This window comes from Aulonocara sp. 'chitande type north' Nkhata Bay, linkage group LG23 (assembly GCF_057382095.1).
Source record: "Aulonocara sp. 'chitande type north' Nkhata Bay isolate Kocher_YH1m ecotype deep benthic linkage group LG23, A_spYH_male_GT1.1, whole genome shotgun sequence".
Lineage (NCBI taxonomy): Eukaryota > Metazoa > Chordata > Actinopteri > Cichliformes > Cichlidae > Aulonocara > Aulonocara sp. 'chitande type north' Nkhata Bay.
In genome coordinates this window covers 11,846,214-11,872,072 of record NC_141365.1, presented here as the reverse complement: position 1 = coordinate 11,872,072, position 25,859 = coordinate 11,846,214, and the positions used below count along the sequence as shown (strand labels likewise).

Genomic DNA, 25,859 nt, shown 5'->3' with positions numbered 1-25,859 from the left:
CGTCTGACTCAAGTGTTTAGCAGCAGCTGAGCACCGGCCTCAGCAGCATCCTGTACTTTATACATATCAATCAAATGCAAAATACTTTATGTTCAACTTTTACTTTGTCATAATTATTGTCTTAATTTTTTGGTACTTCATATGCAAATGCCAGAGTAGATGAAATCTAATTTATTTTTGATCTTGTTGAGAATTAACAATGTATTTTTGTTGCTGTTGTGTTGTTATGAGCACTAATATGTCCGAATATCAGAAATCAGAGTGGAAACCTGCAGCTTTGGTCTGCTAGCGCTTCCTTGTTATTCTGCATCATTTCTTAATCATGTTCTCAGAAGTTGTTGAGAAAATTTGTTTGATTTCAAATAAATAACAGATAATAGATCCAAACTGACTTTGAAGGACTGTTTTACTGTATGATTCTCAGTTCAAAATGATCTGTAGCCAATCAGAAGAAAGCGTTGTTTTTTGTTTTTTACTGCTGGCAGGTCAGCAGTCGAGATTTATTTCATGAAGCTGAAATATTGGTAATGACTCAGAGAACAACCAGAAGTTTGAAACCGAATGAGGTTTGTACTAGTATGTACAATATACTTGTTTTTCATTAGCTGTTCACTAGCCATTCAAATCAAATCACTTTTATTGTCACATCACATGTGCAGGTACATTGGTACAGCACATGTGAGTGAAATTCTTGTGTGCGAGCTTCACAAGCAACAGAGTTGTGCAAAATACAATAATGTAAACAAGCAAAATACAAGAATGGCTACATCTGAAACTAATAAATATATGTACAATATATAATAGTATATGCATTTCTGGACGTGTATACTAAATATTTTTCTACGTGTGTGTGTGTGTGTACACATATTTTACAAATTAAATAGAGTAAACTATAAATAAAATATATAAAAATATACAGAGTTGAGACATGTGCAAAACAGTGGCATTACTGTACAGTATGGAGTGCATAATGTTAAAGTTCCGGTAGTGAAGGTGAGGTGTCTATGACGTGTTCAGCAGTCTGATGGCCTGGTGGAAGAAGCTGTCTCTCAGTCTGCTGGTACGGGACCGGATGCTGCAGAACCTCCTTCCTGATGGAAGTAGTCTGAACAGTTTATGGCTGGGGTGACTGGAGTCCTTGATGATCCTCCCCGCTTTCCTCAGGCACCGCTTCCTGTAGATGTCTTGGAGGGAGGGAAGCTCACCTCCAATTATCCGTTCAGAGCACCGCACTACTCGCTGGAGTAGTGAGTTACTGAGTCTACTCAGTACAATTCATTTTATCTCAGGCTAGTTTTTTCAGGCTGGTTTTGCTCATTTCAGTTTACCTTTTGGTTTTTGAATTGTTTCGTTTTCAAAGCCACTTTCAGTAACTGGGGATCAGGTGCCTGGTCCACATTGGACCAGTGAGGTAACAGTCTGCTGTGGTGAAGAGAGAGCTGAGCTGGGAAGCATCAATTTACCAGTCAATCGATCTTCATAATCTTATCTATGGTCATGAGTTCAAAGTAGTGACAAAATTAAATTAGATCACAGAAATTACCAGCAGAAATATGGAAGTATTTGTTTGAACACAACACAATACACAACATTTTTACAGGAATCCTCAGTGTCATTAAAGAAAACACCACACCCTCAGCATCAGGCTGTACAAATCTTTATTTCTGCTGTGACGTTTTAATATGGTGACTGACTCACTGCTGCCTCTGCTGGACATTAGAGGAACTGCATGTGACTTTTATTAATTTCATTCAACCCCCCACCGCCCAAAGCCGGATTCTGCTGTTGTTAGTCTCTTCAGTGTTTACTGTCATGTTGAATGATTAATCAGAGACCCGACACAGCAGTTTGTTAGAAAACATAACTTATTAATGAGCACAGAGTCAGCACAGTCGATGAACCTTTAACAAACACAGCAGCTGATGCGTTACTCTGAGTACAGATCATTGATATTAATTCCACACATTCAATTATTCACAATCAGGAGGAAAAATAAAGCCAATCATACAGTAAGTGTAAATAAATTCCTTCGCCCTGGTGAACTCCTCACACCTTAAAACAGACACGCGCACAACAAAACAAATAATTACACTTTGCACGAAAAAAGAATTTTGTGTCTCTGCAGACTCCATGTTGAGACAGCCAATAGACTCTCTGCAGGGCAGTCACATGGAGGTTGTCTTGCCATTGATGTCGGCTGCCAGGTTGTTGAAGGCGTTTGGTGCATCTTTGCTCCTGATGGACAAACGACAGATTCAGTGAAGAGTGCATCTAAAGCTTCTCAGAGTTTATTAGCAGTAGCTGTGAATGTGGTTGGACTCCAGCATTAGGATACCTGAGCTGGGAACTATTGTTTTTACTCAGTTACTCATATTTGATAGTAATGTACCTCAATTTGGAAGAACGATTTGTGCCTTCACCATGCGACTTTTTATTTTCATCTTTCTGACCACGGCACGGAGTGAGGACTTGGCAGGCTGTGGTATAAAGCACTGTGAAGGAATCACAGGAGCTGGAGGTGTGCTGGAGGCGAGTGAGGGTGAGTGGAGGTGTGCTGGAAGTGTACTGGAGGCGTGTGTTTCTGGTTTTTGTGTTGAAGTTAACCACAGAGGGCGCTGATGGTGACTCTGACGCTCTGTGACTGTGTGGCTGTGTTTGAGCACTGAGTGTGTTTAAGGGAAGAAGCTTCGGCCCTCAGGTTGTTTTGATGGAGGTTTTTGTGTTTCTACCTGAAGGCGTCCAGATTAGTCTCGTAGGTGTTTTCGTTCCCTGACTCGGTGCTCTTCCTCCTGGTGCAGAACAAAAACGAGAAGTAGAATAAACGGTCGTGTTCACAATCAGAGTTTTATGTCTCAAGGATCTTTGGTGTTACAGAAGCGTCTTCAGCGTTTCCTGTCTTGTTCCTACCTGATGGAGCTGAGGCGCATATCATACAGGTTGCTGCTGATAATGTCACGTTCTCTCACATCTTCAATGCTTGTCCTGCTGTGCAGACACAGAAAAATCACAGAATGTAACGTTTCTGCACTGAAACATTCAAACGGTCCTTCGGCGGTATTTGGCCAACTGACCTGCTGGGGTTTTCACACCACGCCTTCTTCGCCAGGATGACGACAAAGGCGAGGAACAGGAAGCCGCAGACGGCAATGATGCCGGTCAGCCACTGAGGCAGTGCCCGCTCGTTGGTGTTAGTGGGCTCTGCAAAGCAAACGCACAGAGGGGTCAAAGGTCAGAGAAAAGATGAAGCTCTGATGGTTTTGAACTTTTCCAGCACAGAAAATATCGTGTCGACTTCCAGGCGCGAGCTAAACCTTCGCCTACAATCCTCACTTTTTCAAACTGGTTCCGCTTCACTGTCATTAGAGTGAATTAAAAGCACTTTTTTAATCCACGAAACGTTGTTATTTAAGCCAGACTTTTAGTAGATTTGTCAGAAGTGTAAATAAACCTGTCATTTCTTCCACAGGCACAGATCTCAGTCCAACAGAGCACCTTTGGGATTTGGTGAAACGGGAGATTCTTACCATGGATGCAGCAGCTGTGCAACAATGTCATGATGATGTCACATCAACATGTACCAAAGTCTCTGAGGATTGCTTCCAGCAGCTTGTTGAATCTACTAATGAGGCGTACCTAATAAAGTGTCCGATGAGCTTGTATACCATGGGTACGTGAAGTGATTATTTAATGGTGTGATTGGTGAAGCTGTCAGATAATTAACACTGTTAAGCTTTTATAGCTTGACCCTTACACAGTCATTAACAGCTGATATGTCCTTGTTTGTTTCCTAGTTTGTGTCCTTGGTTGTTTCCTTGTTTGTTATCAGTTTTTAAACATGATATTAGCAGAACATTCAAAAATCGGCTTTGTGTTGGATGATATTGCGATCGGGGTAGATTGGAGATTAATTTAAAGCTTTGAATGAAGCACAGCGACAAACACACACACGATATTAATAAAACATCAGACCTTTGAGTTTATGGTGTGAGAATTCATTTTATAACCATAAAAGCTGCATCCTTATCTTTCTTTATCTTCATCAACATTTCCTTTTAAACTCACTAAAATTAAGCTGATAATAGCTAAATAGACGTGCAGGTTCACAACAAACCAGCGTTTCTGTTCAACATGCGACCAATCAGGAAAGCTTCTAATGTGAATCACTGATGAACTGAGTGTTTCAGGGAAAACGAGACATTCCCAACAGCAAATGGGAATTCTTCAGTTTTCTGACAACACATTTTTAGAGAAGGTTCGTACCTGTCTGAGCAGTGACCGTTCCGACGGCGAGCAGTAAACAGGAAGTCAGTGCGTAGAGCGTCCCCATGGCTGAGTCTGTGAGGAAAACCGGAGCTGCTGCAGTCGAGTTAAAGACAGAGTGAGGACAAGGCTCTGGGAGCAGCAGCTCCCTGCAGGCCTGTCAATGTTTAACCCTCAACACAGACAAGCTTTTATGAAGACAGCCCATCACCTGTCTTCAACGTCATGCTGGAACAATCCACGGCCTTCATTCATAGGTGATTAATAAACAGGAACCAGCAGTTTAACTTTGACCCGAGGGAGCGTAGTGTCTCATTCACAGCCACGCGTTCATATTTCAGCCTCTAAAACAGTAACACATTGACTGCTTACTCCAAACAGCACGCTCATAATAACATTATTACAAGTTCATGAAGCAAAAATCACCTTGAGAAACTTCAAACTGCTCTAAATATTCATTGTTTTACAGTCACATAACCTGCTGCTGACTGAGCAGTCAAAATACAAACAGCACACCAGTCAAGGCCCCTCGGCAGGCTTCCAAAAGTTAACCAATCGGTAGAAAGTGGACTTCTAGAAAGGAGGACCCTAAAGTGATGGGAGCGGCCTGTATCAGATAAACAAAGATTATTTTGAATTGTGACTCATGCACAGCTGCTCTACTGTGGAATAAAAATAAAGAGCAGTAAAGATATTTTCTCTGTATGCATTAGTTTACAGCTTTGTGTACCAAGATAATAATGATGACAGTGGTTGTGTCTGATTTGGATTCTTTAGAAAGAAGCAGGAAGTTTCTGGTCTCTTACGAGGAAACTGTACAAGCAGTTAAACCAGTGAAAGCACAAAAAGAACCAAACTGAATTATCAAATAATCAATATTTGCACATTTTAAATGAAAATCCTTCAGAAAAGTTGAATTTTTATATGAAACTGTCAGTCCTGCTGCAGACGGCTCAGCATCACAAAAACATGAAGCTTTTAAATCTTCAATGTGTAAAGAAAGGATTCACTCACTGTGTTTTCAACACTATAATCAGCTTCAGAGAAACTGAATGTTTGCAGTAATTCACAGGAGAACAAGCGTGTGCTGTACTGATTACATGTTTATTAAATATAATGATCAAATATTGGTAAATAACATTTTTTTTTCCCCTCCTTGAACGGCCAGTGAAGGGTCCGGGAGCCGTGACTTGGGCCCTGCTGTCCTACAGCATGACACATGCAGAGGAGGGTTTGGCTTTGAACATGCCCACGAGGTTCAGGTTTAACTGGGTGGGGTTAAAGTCCTGCAGGTTGGATACGGAGGTCTGCGGTCCTTCCCGGTCCTTCTCCCTAGAGGTGACCCGGTACTGGGCCCTGAAACTCCTCACAGGGTTGTAGTCGGGCCCGATGTGGTCTGGACACCGAAACAGCTCTCTGATGATGGCGCCCTGCCGGGTTATGGCCACAAAGCCGTCCCTGAAGGTCACCATTCGGACAACGGGGGAGTAGACGTACTGAACGAAGAGCAGGTTTCCTGACGGGAGAAATGAATAAAGCTCAGTGGCTGGAATGATAGAACTGTTTATAAAATCCCAAAGGCCAAACTGTTGGAGAATCTTTTGTTTGCAGCTGACTGAACTCTAGAGAGTTGCAACCAGGACGGCTCAGACCTGGGAGTGGTCCAGGTGCAAAACTGCTGGTGCACGCTTCAGTGCTTGTCTGTATCCCAGATTTTTGCCTTTTTTAGCCCTAAAATCTAACTCTGCAGCCGAACACAAACATGCATACCTGATGCAACGTCCCAGACTTTGATGGTTCGGTCCTGAGACCCGGTGAAGATGAAGCGGTCGGTTTCAGAGAACGCAGCAGAGAGGACGCCCTCAAAGAGAAAGCCCTAAAAATGAGATGACAGAAGAAGAGACGGACCAAAGGCCCGACAGTGACATCGGCACAAGTCATCCATGCTCATACTCGCAGAGCGTTCCTTTGACCTCTCACCTTGTACTCCATGGTGTGGTCCAGGGCCAGCGGGTTCAGGGCCCACAGCCTCTGCACAGTGTCCTCGGAGCCCACCAGAGCATGAGCCCCCCGGTTACTGACCGTCACACAGGTCACTCCGCTGCGGTGAGGCTCCAAGTCGGAGACGTCGCCACCCCTGCCAAAGTCCCACAGCGTCACCTCCCCACAGCTCGTGCCGTACAGCAGCCTGCGGTCGGGAAGCAGGGCCATGGCGGACAGCGGGGCGTGGAGAAGGGGCAGTGCAAACTTCTTCAGAGGCCCCTCCACCGTGGGAAAGTTGTCCCTGGAAGTGATCTCGAACAGGCACACCGAGTCCTCGTAGGCCACCGCCAGGTGCTTCTCCTTGGTGCCGGCGGTGAGGCAGAGGACCCTGCAGAGGCTCTCCGGGGGGGGGATGCAAAGCGTCTCCTGAGGCAGGGCTAATGGGTAGATGAGGACGGTGCCACTCGTCAGGCCGCAGAGGAGGAGACGTTTGTTCTGAGCCAACTCCAGACAGGACACCTCGGAGGAGACGGGCAAACGCTCGCACACAGAACCTGCAGGGGGAACCAGCATAGACCTCAGGGGGCGTGACATCATTCTAATGTTTATTCTAATGTTTTCTAATGTTCTGTAAGTAGCCGCCACCTTTCACCTCTGACCTGTGTGGCTGTTCCAGCTCATGACCTCAGTATGGCTCTGCTGGTGGACATAGAAAACCTGATTGCCGTCTTTGGTGAGGGCAATGTGGGCGGAGTCTGCAGGAATGCGGATGGTAGGTTTGGTGCTGGCGTCGTACTTCAGGTTCCACAGCAGGATGGAAGAGGTGGCCGTCGAGGCCGAAACCACAAAGTCATTAAAGAGAAGCACACAGGTGACAGGGGCGTCCGCCCCACACAGAGAGTCCAACAGCGCCCCCGTGGTCACCGACCACACCTGTGAGAGAATAACAGTCTTTTCAGAATAAAATGAGCTGTAATTACAGAGAGACACTCTGTGGCTTCAGTCATCTTTATAAAATGCCCAATGTCTTCAGTGTTTTGAACTGAGTGAATCGGATCGTGCTTCCTGCTGGTTTCTTACTCGTACAAGTTGGTCTGCAGCTCCAGACACGAGCCGCCTGCCGTCTGAGGAGACACAGGCGGATAAAATGTCATCGTCGTGCTGGAGGTCAAGGAATCGGTCCAGAGAGTCGCCGAGGATGCTGAAGAGGCTCAGAGTGCACTCGCTGGCTGCGGACGACACAAAGAATCAGGATGCTTCTGTGCAGGTCCGAAGCACAGCGCTCAGCGCTCAGGCCTACCTGCTAACAGGGTTTTTTCATCTTCAGTGACTGAGAAGAAGGAAGGAAGCAGAGGAAACTCGCCAACAGTCTGTTTGCCTGTCCTGGAAATCTGCACGATAAAACGGCATCATCGTCGTCATTGTGGAAAGTAAAAGGAAAAAAAAGCTTTTTAGAGTGAATTCAGCTGCAGACCTGAGAGCGCCACTCAAAATATTTTAAATTCTTACACCACATTTACCTAACCTGTACAAACACAACCTTTTTAATTGTGATATATTAAATTTACATTTCCTTTTTATATTATGTATTTTATTGGATAACTATAATTATTGTGGCTTGTTTAATTGCATTTTCAGAAATGTATTAATATAGTCACATATTTATAGGCGTACATTTTTAAACCTTTAAAAACCTTAAAATCGTATAATTTTTGATCATTAATCTTGATTTTTAATGTTTTAATTTCATACTATTATAATTATTTCAGGTGTGTGTGTGTGTGTGTGAGAGAGAGAGAGAGAGACACACCTGGTGGAGGAATCCTCCTTTATACACAACAAACACTTTCTCACGTTTGGGGAGCATCAACGTGGTTACGACAGTCCGGTGCCTCACTGAGTTTTCCTGCGGAGTTTTCACCGTTAACTGAGTCCCGTAAACTGGGTGCGAGATCCTGACCCGACCGGAGTTGGACAGATAGACCACCGATTCTCCAAGAACCCCGAGAACCAACCAGACCTCATCGTCGCTGCTGTTCAGGTGAAGCTCCGCCCCATCCAGCTGCCACACCTTCACCTGAAGCAAGAGCAGAAACGGGATCAGATATGACGAGAGACATTCGGCAGTGCGTGAACGAAGCTAGGCGCGGAGGCGGTACCTGTGTCCTGGTGTAAACGAAGAGCAGCTGCTCAGATAGGTGGAGGTGCACCGATGAAGGGATGGAGTCTATAGGCACTGCCTCCTCGATGCAGAAGAGCTGCTGGCCATTCATCAGGCTCCACCTCCTCAGTGAACCGTCAGCAGCCAATGAGAGGCAGTGGGCGGGGCTGCCGATCACCTTGACAGCCAAGATTGAAGCTATAAAACATACAGAAGGCATAATTATCACCTGTGTTCATCGCCTGGGCAAAGCTAAATGAAGACCCTGCAGCCCTTTTCTGGTTTCTACATGCTCAGTGTTTGCTAACCAATTCATCCCTGGAAATGGTTTTCTACAGAGGTTTGCTTGGCACGACTGTCACTACAGGGAGTGCAGAATTATTAGGCAAATTGTATTTTTGAGGAATAATTTTGTTATTGAACAATATTAATATCAAAGCTGAATGTTTTTGGAAGTAGTTTTTAGTTTGTTTTTAGCTTTAGCTATTTTAGGGGGATATCTGTGTGTGCAGGTGACTATTACTGTCAAGGCTGGACTGGGACAAAAAATCGGCCCGGGCATTTTGACTAGAGACCGGCCCACCAGGATAAAGATTGAAAATGTGACGTCATTCAGGGATAAAACCGCAAAGGATTCTGGGAACTTGTGGCAAGAGGTACTAACGCACGCAGGCTTTCAATTGAACTCAGTTACACAGCGATAAAAAGAAACCCAAAAAATGGCAAGAAGCTGTTGTATTATTAACTTCAATAGCCGGTCGCATGACAGCCACGGGAAGCCGATGGGTAAAGAGATCGTTTTTTTTTTTTATCGGATTACGTCGTTGAAGAGAAATTTTTTAAGCCATGTTTCCGAAGTAAGAGCCGACGGATGGTCTGGATATACCAAATATAACGTCTCAGAACACTCCAGCTCACATGTTAGTCTGCTCCAAGCATTCCCACAAAGGTCAGAGTTTTTTAGTAGTTAATACGTCATTTTTCTTAACATAATTGGTGATATAGGTTACAAGCAAGTCTGGCGCTGAACAGAAATTGTCGCGCTATGCTCCTTTATTTATTGTGCATAAATAGTGAATTGTCCTGACACAATATTGTGTTTCGCTTCTGTTATTACCATGGTACATTGACAAAAACATATACTTTTATTCACAGGATAAAACAGTTGTTTTGTATCACTTATTGTCCATTGCGATTACAACATACAATATTATTGTCACTGCTACATTTCTGTAATGCTACTGTAACCGGTTTCTGCTTCATCCCGCTGCAACAGTTCGGCCCAAACAGACTCCTCGACTCTGCGTTGTGTAGTGTTTTTAAAAAGACAAGGAGTCTCTGATCGATCGTTGCCACTTTATTTCCTGAATGGAAACAACGGTGTATTATCAGTGCACAAGCTCGCCATACAACACTCCGCACAGCACACTCTCGTGTGGCTACGGCAGACTGGCAGCGATTACTGCAGCAATATTACAATTTCTAATATACAATAAAATAACAGCAACAACAAATTATGTACCTGAATGGAAACAACGGTGTATTATCAGTGCACAGGCTCGCCACACACCACTCCGCACAGCACACTACGGCAGAACATCTCATTAGCATTCCGCTTTAGCATACAGTTTCACACATTACAGTTTTTTACAGACGCTAGGACACATTTCTCAATACTTAGGTCACTTTTGCAAAACTCTTCACACAATTCTCCTAACTGACCCTCAGCTTGGCAAAGCAGTTCATTCCACATTCAAAATGCACTACAACTACCAAAACACTTCATTCAGGTCTCAAATAAAAACATTCCTCCAGAACACTAGCAAAGGTTGACAGCCGACAAACACACTTTGTCACCCACAAAACAATGACCTAAAAAACACTAACAACATGTAGCATTACACAGTGTTTTCCTGTGTAAAACAAGGACACATCTCTGTTTATAATTTCAATATATGTTACTGGAATGAATCAGACATCATGTATTTATGTTTATGTATTTTTATTTTTTTGCACTAAGTAATCCCAAAATACAAGAATTCGTATACACACCATCCACTGATACACATACAATAGTAATGCTAATCTACTCGGTCTTCTCCATTTGGCCACAGGTTCTCATCCACATCACATCTTATGTCATCTTGGGCAACACACCTAGGAAAGAATCTTCTGGCATGCCAGAATTGAAGGAGTTGAAAAATTGAAGGAGTAACAACTGTGTAGATGTTCATCCACAATGAGAATCAGCTGTGGCTGGTTAAACTGCATTGTTAGATTTAAAATATGTTTCAGTAAAATATTGCCGTTGGATTTTGCTGTCTTTTCAAGTTTTGCATTGTGTTATTGTTTTGACCATGAGTTTAACAGTTTTGAAAACAGTATGTAAGCACATGCAAAATGTCCTGTCCGTACAAAGCTTTTTGGCAGTTGTTGTGTCTGAGTGAGAAGATGATTCATGTAATTTGAGAGATGTAGTCATTGAATGCATTTTGTGCCAAAACAATGATAACTGGTCCTCAGTTTAGCCCACACAGACTTCTGTTGTGCTCACTGTGTGAGGAGTTTTGCAAACGTGACCTAAGTATTGAGAAATGTGTCCTAGCGTCTGTAAAAAACTGTAATAAACAAATGAAAAGTACATAAAACTGGTGTTGGACATGTGTCCACTAAGCACTTATTACACTCGGTGCTCGTCAGCTAATCAAACATGTTTTATGTGTCTGTACTACTTAGCTATATTGTGTGCGGAACAATACAACTCACCTCTCGTATGGCTACGGCAGACTGGCAGCGATTACTGCAGCCAGCCTCACCTAACCAGCCACACTGAGAGCGGGGGGGCGCTGTTTCCCCATTACACTGATATTTGTGGCAAGTGGAATAATACCACAAACACTGTTACACTACCAGAAATTATTTCCACTACTAATTAATTACCGTTGAGCTCAAAGGTCCTATTAATAAACTGTTAATGAATGTGTATTTATGAAGACGATTTGTGAGACTGGTAAACTTATGATACGTACAATAGTCTTTCGTCCTACACAGTGCATTTCAAGGTCCTGTACCCATCCGTCGGTAAACTGTACCTGGGCTTGTTGCAGTGACCTGAAGTTACTAAACTTCATGAGTGTATGCACTCACTCCAAGAACCGTGTAATTATAAATCTGAGCGTGGTGAAAGTGGGCAGCACACTGACGTCTTTTGTCCACTCTGTGTGCTCGTAAGGGTCTGACCCTTTCACTCCTTTGATTTTTTCCTCGTATCTTTTCTTTGTCTTTTCGTCGAGTCTGTCTTTGTACGGACCGGCATTGTTCTCCTTTTGTTTTGTACATTCCTTTTTTGTGCGGCAAAGAAAAAAAAAGAAGGTATTGGAACCGGAGAATGAACGTTTTGCGGTGCTGCAAATGCTTGCATTTGATGCGGTACTTGGATTGTTTTGCCACGAGTTCCCGGCATGCAATGCGCGAAAATCACGTGATTGCTAAACAAGGGGGAGGGTGCATCCAGCCTCCTCGGCTGTAATTGGTCCAGCCCAGAGTCGATCATGACCAATTGGCCAATCCAACACCTTTCATTATATATACCCTTCCTAAAAAAAAAAAAAAAAAAAAAAAAAAAAAAAAAAAATCCATCGGCCCATAAAAAATAAAACATCGCCAGCGGCCCACCGGGCAAATGCCCGGTATGCCCGATGGCCAGTCCAGCTATGATTACTGTGCATAATTATTAGGCAACTTAACAAAAAATAAATATATACCCATTTCAATTATTTATTTTTACCAGTGACACCAATATAACATCTCCACATTCACAAATATACATTTCTGACATTCAAAAACAAAACAAAAACAAATCAGCGACCAATATAGCCACCTTTCTTTGCAAGGACACTCAAAAGCCTGCCATCCATGGATTCTGTCAGTGTTTTGATCTGTTCACCATCAACATTGCGTGCAGCAGCAACCACAGCCTCCCAGACACTGTTCAGAGAGGTGTACTGTTTTCCCTCCTTGTAAATCTCACATTTGATGATGGACCACAGGTTCTCAATGGGGTTCAGATCAGGTGAACAAGGAGGCCATGTCATTAGTTTTTCTTCTTTTATACCCTTTCTTGCCAGCCACGCTGTGGAGTACTTGGACGCGTGTGATGGAGCATTGTCCTGCATGAAAATCATGTTTTTCTTGAAGGATGCAGACTTCTTCCTGTACCACTGCTTGAAGAAGGTGTCTTCCAGAAACTGGCAGTAGGACTGGGAGTTGAGCTTGACTCCATCCTCAACCTGAAAAGGCCCCACAAGCTCATCTTTGATGATACCAGCCCAAACCAGTACTCCACCTCCACCTTGCTGGCGTCTGAGTCGGACTGGAGCTCTCTGCCCTTTACCAATCCAGCCACGGGCCCATCCACCTGGCCCATCAAGACTCACTCTCATTTCATCAGTCCATAAAACCTTAGAAAAATCAGTCTTGAGATATATCTTGGCCCAGTCTTGACGTTTCAGCTTGTGTGTCTTGTTCAGCGGTGGTCGTCTTTCAGCCTTTCTTACCTTGGCCATGTCTCTGAGTATTGCACACCTTGTGCTTTTGGGCACTCCAGTGATGTTGCAGCTCTGAAATATGGCCAAACTGGTGGCAAGTGGCATCTTGGCAGCTGCACGCTTGACTTTTCTCAGTTCATGGGAAGTTATTTGGCACCTTGGTTTTTCCACACGCTTCTTGCGACCCTGTTGACTATTTTGAATGAAACGCTTGATTGTTCGATGATCACGCTTCAGAAGCTTTGCAATTTTGAGACTGCTGCATCCCTCTGCAAGATATCTCACTATTTTTGACTTTTCTGAGCCTGTCAAGTCCTTCTTTTGACCCATTTTGCCAAAGGAAAGGAAGTTGCCTAATAATTATGCACACCTGATATAGGGTGTTGATGTCATTAGACCACACCCCTTCTCATTACAGAGATTCACATCACCTCCATTCATCCATCCATCCTCATCCGCTTTGTCCAGGGCCGGGTCGCGGGGGCAGCAGCCTAAGCAAAGAGGCCCAGACCTCCCTCTCCCCAGCCACCTCCTCCAGCTTATCCGGGGGAATACCAAGGCGTTCCCAGGCCAGCCGAGAGATATAATCTCTCCAGCGTGTCCTGGGTCTGCCCCGGGGCCTCCTCCCGGTGGGACATGCCTGGAACACCTCACCCAGGAGGCGCCCAGGGGGCATCCTTGTCAGATGCCCGAACCACCTCAGCTGGCTCCTTTCGATGTGGAGCAGCAGCTGCTCTACTCTGAGCCCCTCCCGGATGGCCGAACTTCTCACCCTATCTCTAAGGGAGAGGCCAGCCACCCAGAGGCTCATTTCTGCCGCTTGTATCCGCGATCTCGTTCTTTCGGTCACTACCCACAGCTCGTGGCCATAGGTGAGGGTAGGGACGTAGATCGACCGGTAAATTGAGAGCTTCGCTTTTACACTCAGCTCCCTCTTCACCACGACGGACCGGTGCAGCGTCCGCATTACTGCAGCTGCAGCCCCAATCCGTCTGTCGATCTCTGGCTCCCTTCTCCCATCACTCGCGAACAAGACCCCGAGATACTTGAACTCCTCCACTTGGGGCAGGAACTCATCCCCGACCCGGAGTGGGCACTACACCCTTTTCCGGCTGAGAACCATGGCCTCAGATTTGGAGGTGCTGATCCTCATTCCCGCTGCTTCACACTCGGCTGCGAACCGTTCCAGTGCGAGCTGGAGGCCCTCACCCGATGAAGCCAACAGAACCACATCATCTGCAAAAATCAGAGATGAGATTCTGAGGCCACCAAAGCGAAAGCCCTCCACCACTTGGCTGCGCCTAGAAATCCTGTCCATAAAAATTATGAACAGAACCGGAGACAAAGGGCAGCCCTGGCGGAGCCCATCACCCACCGGGAACGAGTCCGACTTATTGCCGGCAATGCAAACCAAGCTCTTGCAACGGTTGTATAGGGATCGAGTGGCCCGTAGCAATGGGCCAGACACCCCATATTCCCGCAACACCTCCCACAGGACACCCCGAGGGACACGGTCGAATGCCTTCTCCAAGTCCACAAAACACATGTAGAGTGGTTGGGCAAACTCCCATGCACCCTCAAGTATCCTGGAGAGGATAAAGAGCTGGTCCAGTGTTCCGCGACCAGGACGAAAACCGCATTGTTCCTCCTGTATCCGAGGTTCGACTAACGGACGAACTCTCCTTTCCAGCACCCTGGCATAGACTTTCCCAGGGAGGCTGAGGAGTGTGATCCCCCTGTAGTTGGAACACACCCTCCGGTCCCCTTTCTTAAAGATGGGGACCACCACCCCGGTCTGCCAGTCCACAGGTACTGCCCCTGATCTCCACGCAACATTGCAGAGGCGTGTCAACCAGGACAGCCCTACAACGTCCAGAGCCTTCAGGAACTCGGGGCGGACCTCATCAACACCAGGGGCTCTGCCACCAAGGAGTTGTTTAACTGCCTCAGTGACCTCGCCCCCGGAAATTGGCGGGTCATTCCCCTCATCCCCAGACTCTGCTTCCTCCTCGGAAGACGTGTCAGTGGGATTAAGGAGGTCCTCGAAGTATTCCTTCCACCGCCTGACAATTTTCTCAGTCGACGTCAGCAGCGCTCCGCCAGCACTATACACAGTGCAGGTAGAGCACCGCTTTCCCCTCCTGAGACGTCTGACGGTTTGCCAGAATCTCTTCGAGGCAGTCCGAAAGTCTTTTTCCATGGCCTCTCCGAACTCCTCCCACACCCGAGTTTTTGCTTCAGCCACTGCCCGAGCCGCATTCCGCTTGGCCTGTCGATACCTGTCGGCTGCCTCCGGAGTCCCACAGGCTAACCAAGCCCGATAGGACTCCTTCTTCAGCCTAGTGGCTCCCTTCACCTCTGGTGTCCACCATTTGGTTCGGGGATTACCACCACGGCAGGCACCAACCACCTTGCGGCCGCAGCTCAATGCAGCAGCTTCGGCAATGGAGACGCTGAACATGGTCCATTCGGACTCAATGTCCCCAGTCTCCCTCGGAATGCTGTTGAAGCTCTGCTGGAGGTGTGCGTTGAAGATCTCGCGGACTGGGGCCTCTGCTAGACGTTCCCAGCACACCCTCACTACGCGTTTAGGTGCACCAGGTCTGTCCAGCGTCTTCCCCCGCCACCTGATCCAACTCACCACCAGGTGGTGATCAGTTGACAGCTCAGCCCCTCTCTTTACCCGAGTGTCCAGAACATATGGTCGCAGGTCTGCTGATACGATTACAAAATCGATCATCGACCTACGGCCTAGAGCGTCCTGGTGCCACGTGCACTTATGGACACTCTTATGTTCGAACAGGGTGTTCGTTATGGCCAAACTGTGATTAGCACAGAAGTCCAATAACAGAGCACCGCTCGGGTTCAGATCAGGGAGGCCGTTCCTCCCAATCACGCCCCTCCAGGTCTCGCTGTCGTTACCCACGTGAGCATTGAAGTCTCCCAGCAGGACAACAGAGTCTCCAGGTGGAGCACCCTCCAGCACCCCCCCCCCCAGGGACTCTAAGAAGGCTGGGTACTCTGAACTGCCACTCGGCGCATAAGCGCAGATGACAGTCAGGACCCGTTCCACGACCCTAAGGCGCAGGAAACAAACCCTCTCGTCCACCGGGAAAAACCCCAACGTACCGGCAGCAAGCCGAGGGGATATTAGGATATCCACCCCAGCCCGCCGCCTCTCACCAAGGGCAACTCCAGACTGAGACAGAGTCCAGCCCCTCTCCAGGAGACTGGTTCCAGAGCCCAAGCCATGTGTAGAGGTGAGCCCGACTATATCTAGCCGGTACCTCTCAACCTCACGCACTAACTCAGGCTCCTTCCCCACCAGAGAGGTGACATTCCATGTCCCTATTGCCAGTCTTGGCAGCCGGGGGTCAGTCCGCCAGGGCCTCCGCTCCTGGCCGCCACCCGGCACACAATGCACCCGACCCCTATGGCGCCTCCTGCGGGTGGTGGGCCTGCGGGAGGATGGGCCCATGTCTCCTCTTCGGGCTGTGCCCGGCCGGGCCCCATGGACTAAGGCCCGGCCACCAGACGCTCGCCCTCGGGCACCCTCCCCGGGCCTGGCTCCAGGGCGAGGCCCCGGTAACCCTATCCCGGGCAGGGTAAACTGTTCCCTCGGTGTCCTTTTCATAAGGGTCTTATGAATCGCTCTTTGTCTGGTCCCTCACCCAGGGCCAATTTGCCATGGGAGACCCTACCAGGGACCCTACCCAGACAACATAGCCCCTGGGATCCCTGTGACACACAAACCCCTCCACCACGATAAGGTAGCGATTCATCACCTAATATGCTTAATTGGTAGCAGGCTTTCGAGCCTATACAGATTGGAGTAAGACAACATGCATGAAGAGTAAGACAACATGCATGAAGAGGATGATGTGGACAAAATACTCATTTGCCTAATAATTCTGCACTCCCTGTATTTGCATCACCCATGTGGTTCCTTACTGAAGAGCAAGTCGGACTGTAGACGGATCTAACAGGTGGGGTTTAGAGCTAGATGACGTGGAAGAAAACTGCATAAAACTCACTTATTTTTCGGAGGAAACAAGACAAAAACTGATTGTTAATGCTTTAACACTGACGTTTATCCCTCTGAAATTCAGCGTCAGTTCCTGTTTTTTTGTTTTGTTTATTTGTTGTTGTTTTTTTATTGATCAAATACCCACTCTGGGTTGGAGGAGTTTAAGTATCTGAGGTTCACAGCGAGGGGAGATGGAGCAGGAGATCGACAGGTGGATCAGCAAACCTGTGTGCTCAGAGTCGAGAAGTGCTATATATATATGAACCACTGAAAAAATAAGATCATGGACGCATGTGGTGGATATTAGCTTCCTCTGAAACGGGTCTGAGCTTGTAGTGCCGCTGGTCCCCCACATTGAAAGGAGGCAGGATGAGGTGAGCTGTCTCCTAGGAGACGATGGGGCAGGCCCAGGACACGCCGGAGAGCCTGTGTCTCTGTCGGAGTCACTGCTGCCCTAAGCCTAAAGAGCATAAATCAGATGAAGCCTGGACTTTTATCGGCTGAAGGGGGTTTGGCACAAAAAAATTTGAGTGCTCGTATGGCTCTGCAACAGATCCCATGAGTTACCTGTCTGTGTTTAAGACAGGTAAGTAAACAAGCCTTTAACAGTTACCTTCATCCTGCTGTACAAACGTGGAGCGGGAGGAAGACACCCTGTGTTCTATCGTTCAGTCAGCTGTGTGTTCTGGGCCAGACTCACCTGTGTGTCCCAGCAAGGTGTGGACAAGCTGCTTGTCAAGCATGCTCCAAACCTCCACCACGCCGTCATCTGACCCCGCAACTAGGAGCCTCAACACCACGCTGATGTCCATGCAGACAACACCTGCAAAAATGTCACAGAGTCAGGCTGCTGAATGAGTCAAAGCAAAAACCGAATTAAACCAAATTAAACCAAAAACGCATCATCTGACCTCCCCGCAGCACACTTAGCGTGTGCTGCAGCGCCCCCCCTGGCTGCTGCAGGAAGCTGCTCCTTGGGATGAGAATCGGATCCGGATACTTCAGTAACCACTCCTCGCACTGGCTACACAGCCGCCCAATCACAGTGGGGAAGGCGGAGTTGAGCGAGGACAGTCGGGCCAACAGCTCGGAGTAAAACAAAGACACTTCTGCGGCAAGAGAGAAGACTGTAAAACTTTAACATGACATGTGACTGTGAGCCAGTGAACACATCTAACTGACCCATGTGTCCCTCCAGGAAGCATAAGCTGGGTTTCATCAGGACCAGAGCATCTCGTATCAGTCCAGTCTCTGTGCAGTCCATGTACTTGGAGCACTGGTCCAGGTCATGGATCACAGATGAGACACCACACAGCCGGCTCTTAATGAACAGCCACTCAGCACAGCCTGCAAACACACAGAGGTAAATTGGGAGCAGTGGAGACACACAGAGGTGAACAGAGAACAGTGGAGATACACAGAGGTAAACCAGGTGTAGTTGAAACACTGACACACTTTAGTTTGGTCTCAGCTGAGAATAGTGGGAGTGAGCGGGACCCACATGCCCCTTTCCCCCTGTGTTGTGTCTTACTAATAACTTCCTGTCGAAGCTCCTCCCACAGACCACTGTGCAGCAGGTGGTAGGGCAGCTCCTGCAGCTTCCTGATGTTAGCCAATCCTGGAGCAAACCACAGCGGCTGGGGCGGGACCTGTGACAGCATAGGATCAATCAAAATGCACCATGGATGCAAAAAACTATTTCCACAGATTGTTTAGGCTTGGTCAGATCACACATTTATATTTTTATCAAACTTACCAACGACTCATAAATCATGGATCATGAACCTGATCTGATATGGCAGCTTTCACAAACTGCAAGCTCGCTCCTATGTGTTTTTGCATTCTCATAAACTCATTAATTAAGAGTTTATGAGAATGCATCAGTTTGGAGGAAGATGTAATGACACACTAATTTCCTTATATTCATGAGTACACTATCCTTTTTTTAAATTAAATAACCTCACAAAACAACTAACTGACCCCTGATTTTGTACCTTTCTGTCAGACAGCAGCAGTGAGAGACCCGGCAGAGACGCTGGCCTCAGTTTCCCTGACCACCGACCCAGGAAGTACTCTGCCAGGATCCTCAAACTTCGCCCCCGCCGCTCTGACCTCAGATAATGTGCTGAGACCGCCTCGGACAGACGCCTAAACACAAACAGTTTTCATTTCAATTTCAGCTGGTTGCCAGATGTAGATTTAGTTGTTGTTGTTTTTTTTATTTATGATTGATTTGTCTGCTCCGATCAATCATTTCTCAGATTTTCTTACTTGTTGTTGAAGGCGATGGTGGCGACTCCATCAGTCCAGCGCTCCTCCAGGTGGTCCTCAAGGTCCCGCCTTAGCCGCGCCCACAGGAGGGGCGGCAGCCGGATCAGTGAGGGAATCGGAGGAAGGGAGTACCGGTACACCTCACTGATGACATCATCATCCAGGGACATGACATCACGCAACTCAGCCTCCAGCAGACCCTCCCTGTGGAGTCAAGTGATCAGATGATGAGATTTTTGTGTGTTTTGGTTGTTTTCTGGCTTTCTGAGTTCAGACTTTTAGAAACACTGATCACCTTTTTGTGATCAATCAATCATGTTATCAGTATCAATCGATGGATAAATCCAAACTGAAACAGTGGCGATCTTATGTGGTGATCTGACGTTCGTCAGAAAGGTGTGACCATATCCTCACCTTGCTAGAGTGATGTACCCCAAAGCCCCGCCCACCAGCTCCTTCCCGTGTTTTTCCTCCAGCATAAGGAAGAGGTGTGACATCATTTCCTGAGTGCTGGTACCCAGATGCAGCTCTGTCAGTGGCGTGAAGGACGTCCAGCGTTTGGCGACAGACAGGATGAGTTTGAGGTGGAGTGGGCAGCCAGATGACTCAACAGTTTGCAGCACAGCGCTACTCTGCTCGCACGTCAGCGTCCGCTGAGACGCTCGCAGGTCTGACTCTATGATGCGTTCACCTTCCTCGCAAGACAAACGCTCTGCCTCAAAGAAGCTTCCCAGAGACTCCAACTTAAACCGCATGTTAGCAAATGCCTCGCTGTTGGTTTCCATGGAGACAACCACATGGACGTTGGGCGGGAGGTCAACAGGCAACCAGCGGAGCTTGTGAGCGTGATGTTGGTCTGCAAGCTGCTCCACAGAGTCCAGGACGATGACCAGAGCACCGCCCTGCTGGGAAACCTGCTCAAGAACATCCCAGAAGAATCGCAGCAGCTCCAAGTGAGTGGAGACCGTCAGCGGTGAGGGCGGAGCCAGACCAGAAGCCAAGCACACCTGTGTGCAGATGCTGTGGAGAACGTGGTCAATGTCAGGTTTTTGAGGGTGGCAAGCTGCGAGCAGCCTGATCACCACCACTGCCCTGGCCTCCAGTACACCACGCATCTCCTGGGCCAGTTTGCACAGCACCGCCGTCTTCCCCATCCCGGCGCCACCATGAACCACCAGCGGCCTGTGGCGGACATTACTGGACTCCCACATGGCAAGGCACAGCTTCCCCAGCAGCCCCTCCCTGCCATGGAAACCTCTGCAAAGCTCAGCACTGATGGCAATGTGGCGCCTTGCCTCCGTGACCACCAACCCGTCCATCTTCTCCTCTTCCTCGGTGGTTCCCCACATCTTCCTCCGGCCCAGTGAATCCATCGCTGCGCCAATCCGAGCCTTCATCTGTGAGACAAACTGCTCGCAGACGCTGTCCAGGTACTGAGCATGCTCCTTGCACTTCGGATTTATGCTTCCTCTGCTCAGCTCCACAGAGTGCAGGTTGAGGATCTTCTGTGACTTGACGAAGAGCCGTGTCTTCAGCCCGGCGAGGAGTCCCTGAGCTTCGGCATCCAGCAGGCCGTCGCCGGTCACATCCATGAACTTGGCAAAACGTTTGGGCCCCTCCCTGGACTTCTGACGGGGAATCTCACGAACGAAGAGCAGAGCAGATGATTCATAGTCATTCTGCCACAAACCACGCTCAAACTCCCGCTCTGTGACTGTGGGCAAGAAGAACCAGAAAACACTGAGAAAACAGAGACAACAGAGGGCGACCTGAGTGGCGAGCTGGGCATGGTGTCCGCGAGCTTTCACCTGATGTGTAGAACCGTTGTTTCTCCTCGGCTGTGATCTCGCCGGTGTCCTCGGCGTCAGTGGCTGCAGATCGAAGTAGTCGCAGTAGCCGAGTCTCTGCTAGGCGCCATGACAGGACATCTTTGTCGTGCTGCTTCCCGCTCTCAGGCCGAAGGTCAATGTAATGAGGGAAGTGAGCTATGATTGGCTGAAGGACATAGGTGGGTGGGACAGCATTGCTGTCTTTTTTAAACCACTGGTTAAGTGTCTTAATGCCTTCTGGGTTTTTGGAGAGTTTGGACAGAAGAGCGTCAAAGAGTTTCTCTGGAATGAGGCGAGGAAGAGCTCGGTGGCCGTACCGGTTCCCCAGCAGAGCCTTCAGAGCCAAGAAACAGGAAAATAAAGAGAAGAAGAATGAGTGCACAATTCAGATCCAAAAGAACTGCGGCCTCAGCTTCAGCTCTATGTGTACTTATAATCCACACGTAAACTAAAAAAAATTAAAGTCAAGAAAGAAATAGAGACATTTCAATTCCACTAAACACACATAAAATGTTAATAAAAATAAACATAGTGCTCATTTGTGGCTGAAGTCCAACCTTAACCTTTGACCCGGTGACGAAGAGGACAAAGCACTCACAATGAACGTTGGACCAGCTGACATCTGCTCGCAGCGCTGGATCTCCTCCAGGAAGACCTCACAGGCCTCGTGGTCTCCTGACGGGACGTTTCGGATCCCCCAGCGTAGATCCACAACCTGAAGAGGAAGTGACCTCATTCAACTTTAAGCAGGTATAAACCTCCACTCAGGCAGCTCACAGCAGTTCAGGAGGGAGATGCGTGGTCAATGGGTTAAATGTGGAGTCCTGAAGCCCTGCACCTGCTCATGGGTCATTTGTTATTCATGGGGTGTGTTTTGGTTGTTTTGGTATTGTGATGCACCAACCAGGAAGTGAACTGTCCCAGTTTAGAGCTCACAGCCAGGATTTTATGCTTCACCGTGTTTAGACAGTAAAAACTTTTCAGCTGGGTTCAGGAAAGGATCGTGCTTTGGGTTAAGATAGTGTGATAGGAGGCGAGGGTCCACTTTGGACTGAGGTATTTGTTTCACCTCGTCAGGTTTGATGGGACGGTTGCCACATGCAGCAAGGAGGGTTCCTACCAACAGACCGGGCCAGTTAAGCTATTATTTTTAATCTGTTTGAATAAGTCTTCATGTATAGATGATCCTTTCCTGCCTAATTTCAGGCTAGAAATCCTGATAAACAGTGTTGGTGGTTAACTTGGAGTGGTCCTTGTTTGCTGCCGCGTCCACGGTGGAGCCTTTGTGACTGTCGAGTAGGGTTTGTAATAATTTAAGTAAAGGAGCTGCAAATTTCTGATTTCATACTAAAGACTAGGTTGGACGTTTTATGATAACGTTTATTGAACTCTATTTCAAATAAAGATTTTGTTTTGAAGTTTTTGGTTGTTTGGTAATTTTTGACCTCTGAACACTGGACTAGACTGGTTTAACAAAGGTAGTGACAGTGTTAGCTGTTTAAGTTTTATTATGCTCCTTCATAGCAGGAACCCTCACGGCCTCTACTCGCTCATATTACCTGGTGCTTCATGTCAGCCCACCAAAGGGCACCTTATGTGTAACTAACACCTCAGCAGCTTTCACATAACTGACCCTGAGACACATTAACTGTCCCAGTTTGGTAACACCGGCAGAAAAGCTGGCATTTCCTGTGTGAGGAAAATCTGCTCCTGCCAATCACTGAGACTTTGTTGCCATAGCTACTAAAATACCGCTGATGTCAGCGGTTCTTTGACCCCAGCAGTTTTTTGGCACTAGTCTGTTTCACATGGATACAGGTCATTTATGTTGATCATTTCTGCCTTGGTCCGTGGAAAAGAGGCGGAGTCTCCAGACCTGTACACCTTGGAGGTGTTTCATCAGCAGGTAGGAGACCAAACCATGGAGAAAACATGCCACATAGGCAGAAACTGAAAAAAGAGACGTGAACACAAAGATGATCAAATCTAAGTGAAAAAGGAAAGAAAACATGAAGGTAACAAACCGGTCCAGCAGGTGAAAGAGGAGGAACAAAGTGGGCAGAAAACTGGGGGAAAACGCACGCATGTTAGGAGACTTGATTTCAAAATAAAACAGGAAAGGAGTAGAAATGGTCAAACCCTCATGAATGACAGTTACACATGAGGTTTAATGAGCACAACACGTGTGAACTGACCTCGAACACCAAGCCAAGCCCGCAGCAGAAGGACCGGACTTCTGGGTAAGCTTTCTCCAGCAGAGCCTTCCTCTCGCTGCTCATATCTGACCACAGATCAGAGAAACTGTCAATCACACGTGGCGCTCAGAGCACAACCAATCAGAGCGTCTGAGCTGGCTTCACATCAAGTTAAGACTGAACAGAAGAGCAAAGAAAGTCTCAGTTGAGAGTTTCAGTGAATGAACCTGGAGCAGAGACGAACCTTCACTCTGAGATCTGATCTGGACAAGTGTACAGGAAGTCGAGCTCAGAACTAAGAATGACACTTTGATCCACATCTGGACTCTTTATCATCATGAGCGTAGACAACACATCTGACATTAAAACATCACAACAGATCAAACTGCAGAATAAAAGTGGAAGACATCGTCCCGATGTTCTGACCCGGATCCAGAGGAGCAGAGCGAGATACAAAGTTTCAACCTGCTCCACTTTCACTGTGTTTGACATTTAGCTGATTTTGTGAGATATCTGAAAATATAAGCCTGCATGGTTTGAGCGCTCTCTGGCTGAAACCATGCAGTTTGAGCCGGAAGAAACTGCTCCCTGACCAAAAATAAAGTCTGTATCACACCAACTCTCAGCAGTCTTTACACAACAAGGTCAAACGCAATCTAACGACTTCCCATCTACAGTGGGTACGGAAAGTATTCAGACCCCCTGGTATTTAGGCCCTGTCACAACCCTAATCCGGTTGTGAGGGGGTATACGTTAGTCGTCGATGCTGCTAGAACTTTGGCTAATGCATCACCCAGCTTGCGACAAACCACTCACGGAGCATCAGGGGCTCAATAAGTCTACCTTGAAAATTTTGACTGACGCAATTGCCAAGTGGATTAGTTTAGAACACGTGCTTTACATAGCTTTGGTTCCTCGTTTCAAGGACTTGAAGTGCCTCCTCAAGAGTGACAGAGAGAGAGAGTGGATAAATGTTTACAAGTTTTGTTAACATGAATGTGCAATGTGATATTTCAGTTTTTCTTTTTTAATAAATCTGCAAAAATGTCAGAAAAACTGTATTTCTGTCAATATCAGGTGCAGTGTGCACGTTAATGAGAAAAAATGAGCTTAAATGATTTTTAGCACATGGCTGCATTATAACGAAGAGTGGAAAATTTAAGGGTGTCTGAATACTTTCCGTACCCACTGTATATTTGTTCAAACTGTGTGCATTACATGGACATGACACTTCATTACGTGGACACTTCAAAGGCATTTCAGCCTTTTTACTACCAAAAAACAAGCACAGGAAATGTTCCATCGCCAGTGTATGAAATGGTTAAAGCACCTTTCTGCTCAGCTCCATGCTTCTTTTTTTCCCACTTGATTAGATTAACTCTGCATGATCAGAATAATCGTATTCATCCTATAAAGACGTGATTTGATGACATCAGCTCATTACAGAAGCAGAAAAGCAGTTTTCAGGTCAGTCTGAGGCTCCTCAGTTTGTCTCATTATTTCAGCTTCAGCAGCATCTGACCCAGCAGAATAACTCTGTAGCCTTTGACCTGTATTTCTGGAGAACAGTTATCAGTTATAGTCAGTTATGTTTGAAAGTGCTGCAGAATCAGATCCAGACTGATGGAGCTGGAGAAAAATAGATCTGTGAAAGTTCTGCAGCTGTTCATCATTCTGGTTTAACGATGAAGAGCAGCTGCAGAGCTCTTCATCATTAAACCAGTTCCAGCTTTGATGGGATTTCATGTTTGAGCTTCAAACTGGTGCTGAGCAGCATGCGTAGGTTCGCTCTGAGCCCACAGAGGTAATCTGACCTGTGAACGTGGAGCTGATGAACACTCGGATCATGTTGCTCTTCGTCCTCTGAGCGCCGTCTGTGCATCCTCTCAGCACGTCTTGCGGGCCGATCTCTCCTCCTCTTCCTTCTGTCGGACTCTGTGCCATCATCCACAGCCTGGAACTGGTCGTCCTCCTCTCCTTCTCCTGGCGTCTGAGGCTCCTCGGCTGCGCTCCAGCCTGTTTGTTCCCTCAGAGAGCTTCCTCCAGGACAACCATCCTCCCACCTGAGCTGCAGGTGTGCCCACAGAGTGGCGTCAGTGTTGCTGCGCTCATGTTAAACTGGAAAATTTGCCAAACAAAACACCCTTACTGCTCTTCTGCTCTGACTCAGAGTTCATAATGATGTTTACTGCAGATCATTCTAATAAAATCACAGTTGATCTTGCTAACAGCATGCGGCCATTTAACCTCCTGACAAACTCCAACAGGAGGCGTTGGAGAAAGGACGACAAGACGTGCATTTCCCTGGGGTCGCATCGGGAAGGACGTCCAGTGTAAAACTGATCAGATTGAAATGCCCGGGGGGGGGGGGGCTGACAGTAGCATCAGTGAGGTTATTTTAGTGCCTGATGTTAATTTGCCCTCAAGTGTTTACCCCAAGTGCAAATACCAACATCAAGTAAACAGCATGAAAACCTTACTTTTAGTTACTCACGCCACCTGGATGTTGTCTGATGTTTTTGTAAGTACTTTATAATTCCTGTAATATGAAAGCTCAGCTGGGCAGGGGTTCAGCTTCAGTCGTAC

The 25,859-nt window shown here is 47.1% G+C and overlaps 2 protein-coding genes across 3 annotated transcripts; both read right to left on the bottom strand.

Annotated features, from left to right (window-relative positions):
* Positions 1 to 1,641: 1,641 nt before the first annotated feature.
* pdzk1ip1 (PDZK1 interacting protein 1) lies at positions 1,642 to 4,499 on the bottom strand. Of its 2 annotated transcripts, none has more exons than XM_086283863.1 (5): positions 4,261 to 4,499; positions 3,072 to 3,198; positions 2,908 to 2,985; positions 2,730 to 2,789; positions 1,642 to 2,235 (listed from the first exon to the last, which is right to left on the bottom strand). In XM_086283863.1, exons 1-5 carry the CDS (start codon positions 4,325 to 4,327, stop codon positions 2,166 to 2,168), a joined length of 402 nt encoding a protein of 133 aa, XP_086139989.1. In that variant the 5' UTR covers positions 4,328 to 4,499; the 3' UTR covers positions 1,642 to 2,165. The 2 variants fall into 2 exon arrangements, with proteins under 2 accessions (XP_086139989.1, XP_086139990.1); XM_086283864.1 differs by having other exon boundaries at positions 2,908 to 2,982; positions 4,261 to 4,498.
* Positions 4,500 to 5,352: 853 nt separating this feature from the next.
* On the bottom strand, positions 5,353 to 25,270 carry nwd1 (NACHT and WD repeat domain containing 1). Its single transcript, XM_086284021.1, has 19 exons — positions 25,088 to 25,270; positions 23,274 to 23,359; positions 21,677 to 21,793; positions 21,058 to 21,412; positions 19,664 to 20,963; positions 19,250 to 19,453; positions 18,973 to 19,126; positions 18,510 to 18,627; positions 18,161 to 18,325; positions 17,890 to 18,087; positions 17,679 to 17,801; positions 8,403 to 8,602; positions 8,054 to 8,320; positions 7,544 to 7,634; positions 7,324 to 7,472; positions 6,903 to 7,176; positions 6,241 to 6,797; positions 6,031 to 6,136; positions 5,353 to 5,776 (listed from the first exon to the last, which is right to left on the bottom strand). The coding sequence occupies exons 1-19, from the start codon at positions 25,218 to 25,220 to the stop codon at positions 5,466 to 5,468; spliced, it is 4,908 nt and encodes a 1,635-aa protein (XP_086140147.1). The 5' UTR covers positions 25,221 to 25,270; the 3' UTR covers positions 5,353 to 5,465.
* Between the last annotated feature and the right edge of the window lie 589 nt (positions 25,271 to 25,859).

Coding starts and splice junctions, on each gene's coding strand:
- pdzk1ip1 (XM_086283863.1), bottom strand. CDS start 4,327: ATGGGGACGCTCTACGCACTGACTTCCTGTTTACTGCTCGCCGTCGGA. Junction 3,199..4,260: donor AACGGTCACTGCTCAGACAG/GTACGAACCTTC, acceptor TTTGCTTTGCAG/AGCCCACTAACACCAACGAG. Junction 2,790..2,907: donor ATGCGCCTCAGCTCCATCAG/GTAGGAACAAGA, acceptor GTTCTGCACCAG/GAGGAAGAGCACCGAGTCAG.
- nwd1 (XM_086284021.1), bottom strand. CDS start 25,220: ATGATGGCACAGAGTCCGACAGAAGGAAGAGGAGGAGAGATCGGCCCG. Junction 8,603..17,678: donor CACCTTGCTGGGACACACAG/GTGAGTCTGGCC, acceptor TATGTTTTATAG/CTTCAATCTTGGCTGTCAAG. Junction 6,798..6,902: donor GAGCTGGAACAGCCACACAG/GTCAGAGGTGAA, acceptor TTCCCCCTGCAG/GTTCTGTGTGCGAGCGTTTG.